This window comes from Carcharodon carcharias, chromosome 20 (assembly GCF_017639515.1).
Source record: "Carcharodon carcharias isolate sCarCar2 chromosome 20, sCarCar2.pri, whole genome shotgun sequence".
Classification (NCBI taxonomy): domain Eukaryota; kingdom Metazoa; phylum Chordata; class Chondrichthyes; order Lamniformes; family Lamnidae; genus Carcharodon; species Carcharodon carcharias.
In genome coordinates, this window is record NC_054486.1 from 111716768 (window position 1) to 111730585 (window position 13818).

The 13818-nt window shown below is 42.4% G+C and overlaps 1 protein-coding gene across 1 annotated transcript; it reads left to right on the plus strand.

Moving 5' to 3' along the window:
• Window positions 1–74: 74 nt before the first annotated feature.
• LOC121292704 (sterile alpha motif domain-containing protein 15-like) lies at window positions 75–13175 on the plus strand. Its single transcript, XM_041215008.1, has 3 exons — window positions 75–453; window positions 7620–7718; window positions 11203–13175. Exons 1-3 carry the CDS (start codon window positions 325–327, stop codon window positions 11374–11376), a joined length of 402 nt encoding a protein of 133 aa, XP_041070942.1. The 5' UTR covers window positions 75–324; the 3' UTR covers window positions 11377–13175.
• Window positions 13176–13818: the final 643 nt, after the last annotated feature.

The window sequence follows — 13818 nt, forward strand, 5'->3', positions numbered from 1 at the left end:
CCGGACCTGACCGCGGGGGGGGGGGGGGGGGGGGGCGACCGGAAATTCCCGATTTCCAGGCGGAAATACCCGAAGGGAAAGAGAAAATGGAAATTACCGAAACGATAGAAACGCGCGTTAAAAATTGCATTTCATGTGATACAGCTGGAAAAGAAACCCCGGATTATTCGCGGTCCACCTGTCAATTTCGCAATTTTTAATTCCGCAGGACGTTGCCCCGGATGTGGTGGTTTCCTGGCAACCATGGCAGCGCTGACGCGGCAGCTGGTCTCCTGGTAACAGTTGCTGGGGTGACAAGGGCGCAGGCAGCCGCGGAGTCCCCGGATGGCTCAGTGCCCGTGTTCGAGAGATTGTCGCTGTGGCTGTCGCCCCCTCGCGGTGCCCCGCAGCCAGCGCTGGCAGGAGAAGGAGGTGGCCAATTGGATCCAGAAACTGGGCTTCCCCCAGTACAAGGTGAGGGGTTACAGGAGGGCAGATATCCACTGGGGGAGATATAACCATTGGGGGAGATATAACCATTGGGGCAGATATAACCATTGGGGGAGATATAACCATTGGGGCAGATATCACCACTAGGGCAGATATAACCATTGGGGCAGATATCACCACTAGGGCAGATATAACCATTGGGGGAGATATAACCATTGGGGGAGATATAACCATTGGGGGAGATATCTACTGGGACAGATATCCACTTGGGCACATGTCCACTCGGACCAATATCCACCCAGGCAGATATATACCCTTCTTCTTAGGCAGTTGAGGATGACTTGCTTCCACTTTGGTTCAATGGGTTCTGAATTGGCTGATAAGGCCACAGCACAATCTGCAGACTCTTCCACATGTTGGGTGGGTAGACGGGTTGTTTGGAGATAAAAACAAAAAAACTGCGGATGCTGGAAATCCAAAACAAAAACAAAAACAGAATTACCTGGAAAAACTCAGCAGGTCTGGCAGCATCGGCGGAGAAGAAAAGAGTTGACGTTTCGAGTCCTCATGACCCTTCGACAGAACTCAAGCTGTGTGGCAAATATCCTCCAAGGCAGCTATATACCAAGGCAAATAGGAAATGGGCAAATATATTAGTAGGAGATATCCACCTGGATAAATATCAACCTGAGCAGATATATATCCGGGTAGCTATATACCAAGGCAAACTGGTACTTGGGTAAATATATATACAGGGAGATATCCGTCCAGACAGATACTTACCCAGACAGATATCACTGAGCCAAATATACATCTGGACAGATATAGACCCAGGAAGGTATCCACTTAGGCATGTATAAACCTGGGTAATTACCACCAGAGCAGATATATGCACAGGCAAATTTACACACAAACAAATCTACACCTGGGCAGTGTCACAACTGGGATGGGAGGAGTGCGCGTATGATCCAGCTCCACTACTCCACAGGCCGGAACATTCATTTAAAAGATTAATTTTCTCACCAAAATAGCCAACTGTCTATTTCCTGACTGCAGCCCAGAATAAAAAAGTCTCCAACCAGCTTCTTTCAATAAACTCAGAACGATTGTTTATTATAAAATGAAACTTCTTTTCAACAATTGCAAGTACTGGTTAACACACAATTGCAATCGGGAAATATTAATATCTATCTCTTCTGAATTTCCCCAGCATACACACACACACACACACACAGACAGACACACACACACACACACACAGACACACACACAGACACACAGGACAAACAGACAGAGTCTCTCTGCAGAGTTGGGCCTTAGCGATGGGTGTTATAAAATAAAGCATAAAGTTTGCAGGATCTCGGTGCTGTCGACCTGGAGTTCCCTCGTGTGAAGATGGGCTGCTGGTCCTGGAGGACGCCTGGAAGTTCTCACCAACTGGTCTTGGCTTTGCAGGTCCAAATTCAGACCAGTTACACTCAGATAATGTTCTCTGGCTATACATTGAAAGCCACACACAATTGCAGGCAGGGTGGTGAGAGAGAGCCAGTTAGGTAGCTTTCCTTCCTCAGCTTGTTCCCAACAAGACTGCCTTCAAAACCAGCAGGTTCACAACTTCAGTTTCTTCCCTCTCTCCCATGTGATTTCCAGCAAGTTCCCAATCTTTGCCTTTTCAGTTTTTTCCCCATCAGTTAAAGTGATTGTTCATCAAAACAAACAATTAGATCTTCCTCAAGTCCAATAAAGGTCAGGTGATTTCTTGGATGAGGCCTGCTTATTGACAGTTCTGAGGTGAATTTATGATTTTCTTTTTAAAAAAAATCCCAGGTTAATCCCAAATATACAGATAATGCCAAATCCTTCCATTTTGTAAAAGAAAAATTCATTCTTGAGATCCGATTCTAACATGCCTCTGCCCTTAAGAGATGAAACTCCATTTCCAAATGTGCTTCATTGCGAAGTATACAGGAAAAGATATGTATAACATATAAAACAAAATTCAAACATGCACTCACTCAGCCATTCACTCCTTATGCAGAATCTGTACAGTTTTCTAACTATTTTGCTTTCCAGACATTTTTTACAAAATTTACATTCCTGATAATGCATCAGCAATTATATTATTCTTCCCAGTGATATGAACAATTTTTAAGTTACAAGGCTGTATTAGCAAACTCCATCGGAGTCGTCTGTTATTCTGAGTCTTAAATTTTTCCACAAAGGCCAAGGGATGATGGTCAGTATATACTTTACAGACATGACAGATATATACCTCAAAATGTTTAACAGCCAGTAACAATCCCAGGGTTTCTTTTTCTACCGTAGAGTATCTCTTTTGATGCTGATTTAATTTTTTAGAAAAATACCCCATTGGCTTCTCTGTTCCCGATTTATCTTCCTGCAATAAGACTTCACCCACCCTCAAGTTACTAGCATTGATTGCCACCTTGAGGGTTTAGCAAAATTAGGGGTGGCTCACATCGCTTCATTAGTTAGGATCACCTTCAGCTTCTCAAAAACTGTCTGACACTCTCTTGACCGTACCACCTTTACCTTCTTTTGCAATAAAGCCATTAGTGGAGTTACTATGGTGCTGAAGTTTGGCACAAATTTACGACAGAGACTGCACATTCCCAAAAATCTCATGATTTCCTGTTTAGTTTTAGGGACAGGGAATTCCATCAAAGCCTGCACTTTCACTATTCTTGGCAATGCTTGCTCTTGCCCTACTAAGTGCCCTAAATAAGTTACCCGTGTTTACGTGAACTCGCTCTTGGCAAGGTTTATTGTTGGACCCGCCAACTATAATTGGATTAAATAAGGCTTCCAATTGTTTTACATGATCTTTCCAAGTGTCGCTGTAAATCAATACCTCATCTAAGTAAAGCACACAGTCAGAAATATTAGTGGCTACTTAATTCGTTAGTCTTTGGAAAGTGACTGGAGCATTTTTTAATCTAAACGGCATTACTTGGCGTTGATATAGCCCGTTTGGCCTGACAAAAGCTGATATCTCCTTAGCTCCAGTATCCTTTCAACAAATCTATCTTAGTGAGGAGCGTGGCCCTGCCAACCCTGTGAACACAATCTTCTAAACGAGGATTGGTAGGAATCTGTTTTTGTTACCATATCTATAATCTATGCAGAATCTGGCTGCACCATCAGGTTTAGGCACTAACACTACTGAAGAGCGTCAACTGCTCTGACTAGGCTCAATTAGATGATTTTCTAACATATATTGAATTTCTGCTTTCACTTTAGCTTGTGTCTCTGGACTTAAATGATAACGAAGTTGCTTTATAGGTGAAGATCCCTCCATATCCACATCATGCACGGCTAAAGTTGTACATCCTGGTTTGTCCTAACAGATTCCTTTAAATTCTGGAAGTAACCTCACTAGATTCGTCCCTCTCTCCTAAAATCTTTTCCTTGATTAATTTCATGTCCATAAATTAACTCTTATCTCATGTCCATAAATTAACTCAAAGGGGCTAAAACCAGTCGATTCATTTGGTGAATCTTGGGTATAAAATAAAAGAAAATCCAGTCCTTTGTCCCAGTCATGGGGATATTCATGACAAGATGCTTTAATCATTGTTTTGAGGGTTTGATGGTACCTCGCTAAAGCTCCCTGTGTTTGTGAATGACACGCTGAGGACTTTAACCTTTTTATATCCAAACTACTCATTACGCTTTGAAAAATGGAGTTAACTTTTCCACTACTACCTTAGCCATAAATGGCCTCTGGAAACTTGAGTTGTCATATCCATAATAGTAAGGATATACTGGTGTCCTGCTTTCATTTTTGGTATCAGTCCCAGTTTACTAGCACTCTACTAAACAGCTCCTCAAAAATTGGTATGGGAATTAAGGGTGTCGGTTTGATTGTATGTTGTGGTTTTCCTACCATCTGACAAGTATGGCATGTTTTATAAAACTGCGCTATGTTCTTGCGAAGACTTTGCCAGTAAAGCTGTTGGTTTATCCGTGATTGAGTTTTCCGTATCCCTACATGTCCTGCGCTATCCATAATATCTCTACGATATTTGGGCGGTACCAGTAGCTGATGAAGAACCATCCACTCTTCATTTGCAGGTCTGTGAGGAGGTCTCCACTTCCTCATTAGTATTCCATTTTTAATAATAATAACATTCTGGAACTGCCTCAGCTTCAGCTGATTGCGCTATCTTACTTAACTCTGGATCAGCTTGTTGTGCCCCAACCAGGGAAGATCTATTAAACATCTCTTTTTAATTATCTAAGTCTTTAAAGAAAGTTTCAGTTAACTAAGTATCTGTTTGTGGTTTCACTTTGACCTCCAATGATGGACTTTGCTTTACCATTGTTCGGGTCATCTCACACTAATGAAAAATTCCTGGAACCTTTTCCTGTAACTGCTCTGTCTCTTTAACCTAATTTGGGCTTTCTGCAATTATGGGAGAAGCTACTACCCTCACTCCGGTGAGATCATTTCCCAGGAGTAAATCAACGCCATATACAGGTAACTACTGAACAACCCCTACCGTCACTGTCCCAGACAATAGGTCACACTCCAGGTGCACCTGGTACAAAGGTACAGGTATATACTCCCCGCCAAGACCATTGACTAAAACCTTGGCTTTTAATGCACTCGCTGGTGGAAAAGTTATACCTTCCCCCAGCAAAAGAGTTTGAGTGCCTCTCGGTATCTCTTAATATAATTATAGTTTAACTATCTCATTTGAGGGATAAGAGGTATTTTTTCCCCTCGACAATAATTCTTTATAACTCTCATGTATCTTATTTACCTCACCTGAACTCACAGCGATGTTCACGCTCGGTTTCACAGCTGCAGTTAGCGTTACAACTTGATCTTTGTACTTTTAATCTGGGTTCCTTTTCCTAAATCACCCTTACATAGCCCAATATATCCCATGGATTTCCCATTCAACTTCCAGCAATCAGCACGAACATGTCCCACCTTGTTACAATGGAAACACTTAGGCCTTTGAATCTCACTTCAACCCTCAGCACCTTCCTTTTTTGGCCTGAGGAGGAGTTTGTGGGGAATTCCCAGCTGTCACTTCTCTCCCATGGCTGCCTCCCTTTCACCCTCCCACCTTCTGTCCTTCTCGGGTTTGTGGGGGTGATGGAAAAAGGGCTTAGATTTATGGACAAGCTCATAATCGTCAGCCATCTCTGCTGCCTGTCTAACTATTGCTACCCTCTGGTCTTCAACATGGGTTCTAACTACTGGAGGAAGTGAATTTTTAAATTCTTCCAGGAGAATTATTTCCCTTGTTGTCTCTACCCTTAATGCCCATATCCAATGGTCAAAATTACTTTGCACTACCCTCTCAAATTCAATACAGGTCTGCCCAGGCTGTTTCCTTATGTTCTGAAATTTCTGCTTGTACACCTCAGGGACCAACTCATACACACTAAGAATCATAATCCACATATACCTCTTCTGACAGCGATGCATATACCTCATGAGCTCTACTCACCAATCTACTCTGTAAGAGCAATGTCCAGATTTCTTTTGGCCATTTCATTTGCTTAGCTACCCTTTTCAAACAAAATAAAGAATGCCCCTACATCCCTTTCCTCAAAATATGGAAGGGCTTGTACAAATGTAAACATCTCCCCTCAGAGCATTGGGCTGGGGGTGGTTGTTTCACTGTCAGCACTTTCCTCAGCATCTGAGGCCTCTCTTTTCAACTCCAGCCTTTTAAGCTGCTATTCTCTTCTCAGTCATTTGCCTTTTCCTTCACCTGAAATTCCAGTTCCAACTTCTTCTGTTCTAACTGTAACTGTGCCCATGGAAACTCGTCTCCTTCTGATTCTAAAGGTTCCTCTGGTTCTTTCACTTCCATTTTATGCTTTTTGGCCACTAATCATTGAAGCTCTACTTTCTTAGCTCTTGCTCTATCTTCTATCTGTAACTCCTCCACCACACTCACCAGCTGAGCGATGACTATATCATTCTGTGTTTCAAAAATTCATTTGCATCAAAGGTCGCCATTTTAGTTTACAAATGTGTAAGAAACCTGGTCTCTGTCCTTTTATCCCTCACCAATTGCTGTTATTCTGCATCCAATCACTCGCTGTCCGCATTTCAATTCCCACAAGGGCTCCAATTTATTTTACAACTGGGATGGGAGTAGTGGGGTAGATTATACATGCACTCCTCCCATCCCGGTTGTAACAGCAGAAATATACCTGGACAGATCTACATCAGGTCAGTTATACACCCAGACAGATATACACCCAGGTAAATATACATGCAACCAAATGTGTACTGGGAAAATATATGCACCAGCAGAGATAAATCTGGTCAAATATATGCTTGAACAAATATACACCAGGTCGATATACACCTGGATAAGCTTATACCCAGGCAAATGTACTTCTGGACAATATATACCAGATAGATACACCTGGGAAAACATACACGAAGGCTGATATACATCCAGACAAACGTATTCCCGAGCAAACATATACCCGTGCAAACATATACCCGAGTAAACATACAAGTAGGCAAACATAATCTCTGGCAAATATACATAGGGAGTATATATTGAGCAAATATACACCCACAGAAAATATATACCCTAGGAAATATACACCGAAGTAAATGCACACCCAGGCAATGATATTCCAGGTAAATATGCAGTGTGTGAACTATATAACTGGGTAAATATACCAACGGTAATTATAAGTTAGGCCCAATATATTTCTAGGAAAAATATACTCTTAGGGAAATGTACACTTGGTAAAAGATACACTCGGGCAAATATACATGGGACTGACTAAATTCCTCTCAGCAAAGATCCCCCTGAAAAATATATCCCAGAGCAAACATACTCTTGGTTAAATATACCCCCAGGAAAATATTCTCTTGGGCAAATATAGTGCTGGGCAAATATACTAGCTAAATATCCCATGGAGATAAATGCCAACTAAATACCCCCAAGTAAATATATACCCAGTAAATATACTCCTGGACAAATATACTCCCGGAAAATACATTGACTAAATACCCCCAGACAAACCAACCTACTTGACTCATACAGTTCTGATCACCAACCATAACATTTTTCCAACTATTACTAAATGAACCCAGCACCCCTCACCCAAGTCTCACCCATCCTCCTTGCTCTCCACTCTCATTCCAAATTAACCTTTGTGCCTTCTGTCTTTTGTTCCAGGATTGTTTTATATCAAACAGAATCACTGGCAGGAAACTCATTTTTGTCAACTGCTCCACCCTGCCCCGTATAGGAATCACAGACTTTGAACACATGAAGGTCAGTAGGCTGGTTTATAGAAATACTTGTCCAACTCCTGCTCTGTTAAAGTCATTTTAAAGTCATATGTTCTGTCCTTATGTTTATGTTCCCATTTGAAATTCTAAGATCCATGGTACCCATATCTATATTAGAAACTCAACCCCTAATTACCATCAACTGTAGAGAAATCTGGGGATGACAGGATTGAGTAAAGTCCTCTTTGAAAATGTGTCAACTTTGGGTATGGCAGATAGGCTACATTGGAAACTGTCAATGTAAACTAGTCACGCTGTAATTACATTCTCCAGCCATTGGTGGCGCTGCAGCACCTCACTGGTGAATGACACAATTACAATGCGACAAGTTTATATGGACAATTTCTATTAACATTCACCTAGGAATTTGTAAGTTAAAAGTTTACAAAGTGCAATTGATATTTTAATACGAGGTTCCATCTGCCTGCTCAGGTGAATGTAAAAGGTCCCGTGGCACTATTTTGAATAAGAGCAGGGGAGTTATCCCTGGTGTTCTGGTCAGTTTTTATCCCTCAACACCACAAAAACAAATTATCTGTCATGATCACATTGCTGATTAAGTGCAAATTGGCTGCTGCATTTCTACATTACAACAGTGACAACACTTCCAAAGCACTTCATTGGCTGTGAGGTGCTTTGAGACATCAGTTGGCTATGAAAGCACTATATAAATACAAGCCTTTCTTTTATATTAGATATAAGCTTTTTTGGGGAGTGGGATGCAGGGGCAGGGCACAAGGAGAACGTGGAGGGTTGCAGTATAGAGCAGTGCCTCAAAGATGCTGTTTGCCACATGGAGAGTGTTCAGATTTGAACCTCACAAGGTCCGTCTGGCTGTTTCTTTGGCAGGCAGGGATTGTTTAAGAGTCTGTCCCATGGACGCTGGTTTCACAGTTACACTGATGGAGTTTGAGGAGCAGGGCATCTGCTGGGGGGTGATATCTCTCTCAGGAGGACCATGAGGTTCGGGTTCCAGTCTCGTAATCAACTGCTATGCTCAATCTCTGCTACAGTACAGACAGGGTCTGTAAAAATGTGACTGTAGCGGGGAGAATGAATGACAACGGAGCAGAGGCTGAGTTAATGCTGAAGGGTGAGTTCCAGCATTAACTGGGGAAGAGACCTGAACAAACAGGGTGTTAGGTTAAGAATGCCATCTTGAATAGGAAGAGAGAACAGTGCCAAGTTGAATGGTGGGGAGGAGGGTGGGTGGTCAGAAGAAAGGAAGGTTTAATGAAGGGAGAAGAATGAGACTGGAGAGATGGTTGTGGTAACCTTTGGAGAAGTGAAAAACTAGTTGATTTGTTGAATATTCCTTTTATTGAGAATTCCTTTTAATATTGATGAAGTCTAGGTGTTAATTGTGACTCAGTGGTGGATGGTCTCTGTCAGAAGGTTGTGGATTTGAATCCCAGTCTAGGGATTTGAACACATAATCCAGGCTGACACTCTCAGTGCAGTACTGAGAAAGTGCTGCACTGTCAGAGGTGCTGTCTTTCAGATGAGATGTTAGAACAAGGCTTTGTCTGCCCTCTCGGTTGGATATGAAAGATTCCATAGCACTTTTTCAAAAAAGAGCAGGGGATTCTCCTTGGTGTCCTAGCCAGTATTTATCCCTCAACCAATCTCATTGCTGTTTGTGGGAGCTTGCTGTGCACAAATTGGTTACCACGTTTCCTGCATTACAACAGTGACTACACTTCAAAAGTATTTCAGTGACTATTAAGGGCCTTGGGATGTCCTGAAGTCAGGATAGGTGCTGTAGAAATGGAAAATGCTTGAAATGAATAGGTGTGCATCAATTTTAATGTAAAATATGTAAATTCTCTGAGGAAAGCCACTCTCTGGCACTTCCCTCCCTCATTTACCAATCTTCTGCCTTCAGCTGTTGAATTTCCTCTTTTCTGCTTTCTTACCTGATGTGTTTTTTACTCTGTTCCATTATAAATGAAGGAACATTGTGTAACTACTTGTTGTAACATGTAATCAGAGCTGTTCTTTGCACCGTCAGCTTTTGCTAGATTTCTGTTGTGTTTTAAAGGTTGTGCTTACCAGCAGTGACCACTGTTATTAACATTCATATCCACCTGCGTAACATCGCTTGTTTCTTCCTTTTTTTTATATTCATTTTACGGGGTGTGGGCTTTGCTGGCTGGTCCAGCATTTATTGCCCATCCCTAGCTGCCCTTGAGAAGGTGGTGGTGAGCCACTTTCTTGAACCTGCAGTCCCTGTTGTGTAGGTACAGGGAGGGAGTTCCAGGATTTTGACCCAGTGACAGTGAAGGAACGGTGATATATTTCCAAATCAGGATGGTGATTGACTTGGAGGGGAACTTCCAGGTGGTGGTATTTCCATGCATCTGCCCTTGTCCTTCTAGATGGTAGTGGTTGTGGGTTTGGAAGGTGTTGCCTAGGGTGCCTTGGGGAGTTTCTGCAGTGCATCTTGTAGATGGTACACACTGTTGCCACTGTTCACTAGTGGTGGAGGGAGTGAATGTGGATGTGCAGGCAATCAAGCGGGCTGCTTTGTTCTGGACAGTGTCAAGCTTCTTGAGTGTTGGAGCTGAGAATATTCCATCACACTCCTGACTTGTGCCTTGTAGTTGGTGGACAGGCTTTGGGGATTCAGGAGGTGAGTTACTCTCCGCAGGATTCCCAGCCTCTGACCTGCTCTTGTAGCCACACTATTTATATGGCTAGTCCCGTTCAGTTTCTGCTCAATGGTAAACCCCAGGATGCTTTAGATCATCTGCTGCTGAAACCCTCATCTATGCCTTTGCTACTTCCAGACTCAACTATTCCTATCCAGCCTCCATCTTTCACCCTCCATAAATTCAGCTCATCCAAATTCTGCTGTTTGTCTCTTTTCTCAAAACCTGTTCAGCCATCACTCTGTGCTCGCTGGCCCACATTGACTTCCACCCTCGCAGCTCCCTGATTTTAAAATTCTTATTCTTGTTTTCAAATCCTTGTCCATCCCTATTCTGTAATCTTCTCCAGTCCCACAACTCTCTGAGCTCTCCACACTCCTCCAATTCTGGTTCCCTGCACATCCCTGATTTTAATTATCCCATGATTGATGACCATGCCTTCAGGTCTGTAATTGCCTCCCTAAACTTCTCTGACTCTATCTTCTCCTTAAGGATACTCCATAAACCCTATCTTTTTGACAAAGGTTTCGATCATCTGCGTTCTATCGCAAGTGGCTTAGTGTCAAATTTTGTGTTATTTTAAATACATTTGTGGTAAGACCAGCGTTTATTGCCCATCCCTCATTCCCCTTGAAAGGGTGATGGTGAGCTACCTTCTTAAACCGTTGCAGTTCGTATGGTGTAGGTACACCCACAGTGCTGTTGGGGAGTTTCAGGATTTTGACCCAGTGATGGTGATTACACTCCTCTTAAGTGACTCAGCCATTTTTATTACATTAAAGGCACTATATAAATGCAAGTCGATGTTGTTTTTAGGTGATTTCCCATGAGATTCAGAAACTGCTGGATATCGAGGAGCCACTCTGGAGTCGGAGTATTTCCCAGCCCCGCAGGGATCCCATGGGCCTGTTTCTGGAACGTAAGGCTCCAACAGGACCCAGAGCTGATGCACTGACAGTGGAAGAGTTCCTGAACGAGATGGAAGACTGAACTGCCTCCACACTCAGCACAGATTGAGAAGAATCTTACCTGCTGCTCTGATCACAAAGAAACATGGGCTTTTCAAAGTGAGATCCCAGAGCCTAAGGAGACCAACAAAAAATGGATTCCAGGAAGTCTTGGTTATCAGATTTCTGTATTTCACAATATGTCGTATTATTGTGGTTATTGTTGGTACGTAATTGTGTGTATGTGTCTTTGATCACTGTGATCTGATCATCGATTCTGTAAGCTCGTCACATTTATGAATTTCTACTTCCTCTGTAAGTATCCCATGATAGGGCCAGACTAAATGCTGATATAATATCAATTGGCTCCAATTTGAAAAGTATCCAGATATTTTCTCTGAATGTAAAGGATTTGATACCAGCAATTGTCAGCTGGGTCTTGTACAAACTCAAACTTTCTGTGTTGTGTGAACATCACCTTGTTCTGACAGTTAACCCCAGTTGTAGTAAGTTGCCCATTGGTAGCTGTGTAGTGAAGCCATTATATTTTTTTTATATATATATTTTTATATATATATTATATATTACATTATATCTTTGCCTATTTCCAACTGTAAAACCTATCACACACTACAAGCTAAACTCCCACCCTAGATCAATTTACAAATGATTTAGGCCAGTCTTTGCTGATGAGGTTAGATCCAGGTCACATGAGATTTGCAGTATGCCTAATTTTATGATTTACAATTTCGCTCAGATTCAGCAAGGTGCAGACATCTGCAGAGGTCTCATTTAAAAATGTCAGTTTCCAATCCAGCTGTACCTCACCACCATCTCTCCCAAGCCTTCCACTGTCTCTGATTTGTCACATTGCTCATCCAACATCCAATCCTGGATGAGCAGAAATTTCCTTCAAATAACTAGTGGGAAGATTGAAGCCCTTGTCTTTGATCCATGCCACAAACTGGATTCCCTAAACACTGACTTCATCCCTCTCCTTGAGCAGCATCTGAAGTTGAACCAGCCTGTTCACAACCTGAATGTCATTTTTGATCCTGAGATAAGCTTCTGACCACATATTCATTCCATTACAAAGACCGCCTACTTCTGACCCTGCCTTATCTGATTGGCTGCTGAAACCCTCATCAAGCATTTGTTACCTCTAGACTTGACAACTGTAATGCTTTCTGGCCCCTCTGGACTTACTCCATCCTGGGCTAAGAGCACTTTGTTCCATGAGATTTGATGTAGTCCCAGCAGTAGCCACAGCCCCACTGCATGTTAAATGGTCGCAAAGCAGCTGTCATCTGTACTCCTTGCCTAGTTTTCTGTTGGCGGGGCTGGAAACCTCACCATCCGAAAAATCCAGCCCCACATTCCATTGCCTCCAATGTGGCTGAATGGGTTTCACTCTTGCCTCCCTGCCAGAAGGCTGAGGGATCAAGCTACACTTCAGAGACCCGAGCCATAATCAAGACATCCCATGACGCCATTTGAAAAAGATCAAGGGAATTTTTCTGGTATCATGGCCAAAATTTCTCAGGGAACAAATCATCTCATTGCTATCATGAGATCTTATTGTGCACAAATTGCCACATTTCCTACAACAGCGACTACATTTCCAAAGTGTTTCAATAGCTGTAAAGTGCTTCAGGGCACCCTGATGTTTATTCTTCCTATTAATACACTGGTTGATGTTTTTGGTTCAAAGAAAAATAAAACTAACAAGAAAGACCAGGCATCAGAAAAGATGTTTTCTTTAATTGTGATCTAAGTGTGGAACAATAAAAATGAATACCTGGAAACTTTGTCCTTGTTGAATTAATTAAAATAAAACAATTATAGCTTCCAACGTATAGCTATCTAATTCAGTGATACCCTGCATAAGGATCCAAATAACATGGCATGGTTTTGTTAAGGGGAGGTCATGTCCGACCAATTTGATTGAATTTTTCGAAGGGGTGACCAGGTGTGTAGATGAGGGCAATGCATTTGACATAGTCTACTTGGACTTCAGCAAGGCTTTTGATAAGGTCCCATATGTGAGACTGATAATGAAGGTAAGAGCCCATGGGATCCAAGGCAATTTGGCAAATTGGACCCAGAATTGGGTGAGTGGTAGGAAGCAGAGGGTGATGGTCGAGGGGTATTTTTGTGACTGGATGCTTGTGTCCAGTGGGGTTCCACAGGGATCATTGTTGGGATCCTTGCTGTTTGTGGTATATACAAACAATTTAGACTTGAATGCAGGAGGGTTGATCAATGAGTTCGCGAATGACACGAAAATTGGGGTGGTAAATAGTGAGGAGGATAGCCTTGGATATCAGGAGGATATAGACAGGTTGGTCAGATGGGCTGATCAGTGGCAAATGGAATTTATTCCGGATGACTGTGAGGTGATGCACTTGGGAAGGACAAACAAGACATGGGAATACACGATGAATGGTAGGATCCTGGAAAGTACCGAGGATCAGAGGGACCTTGG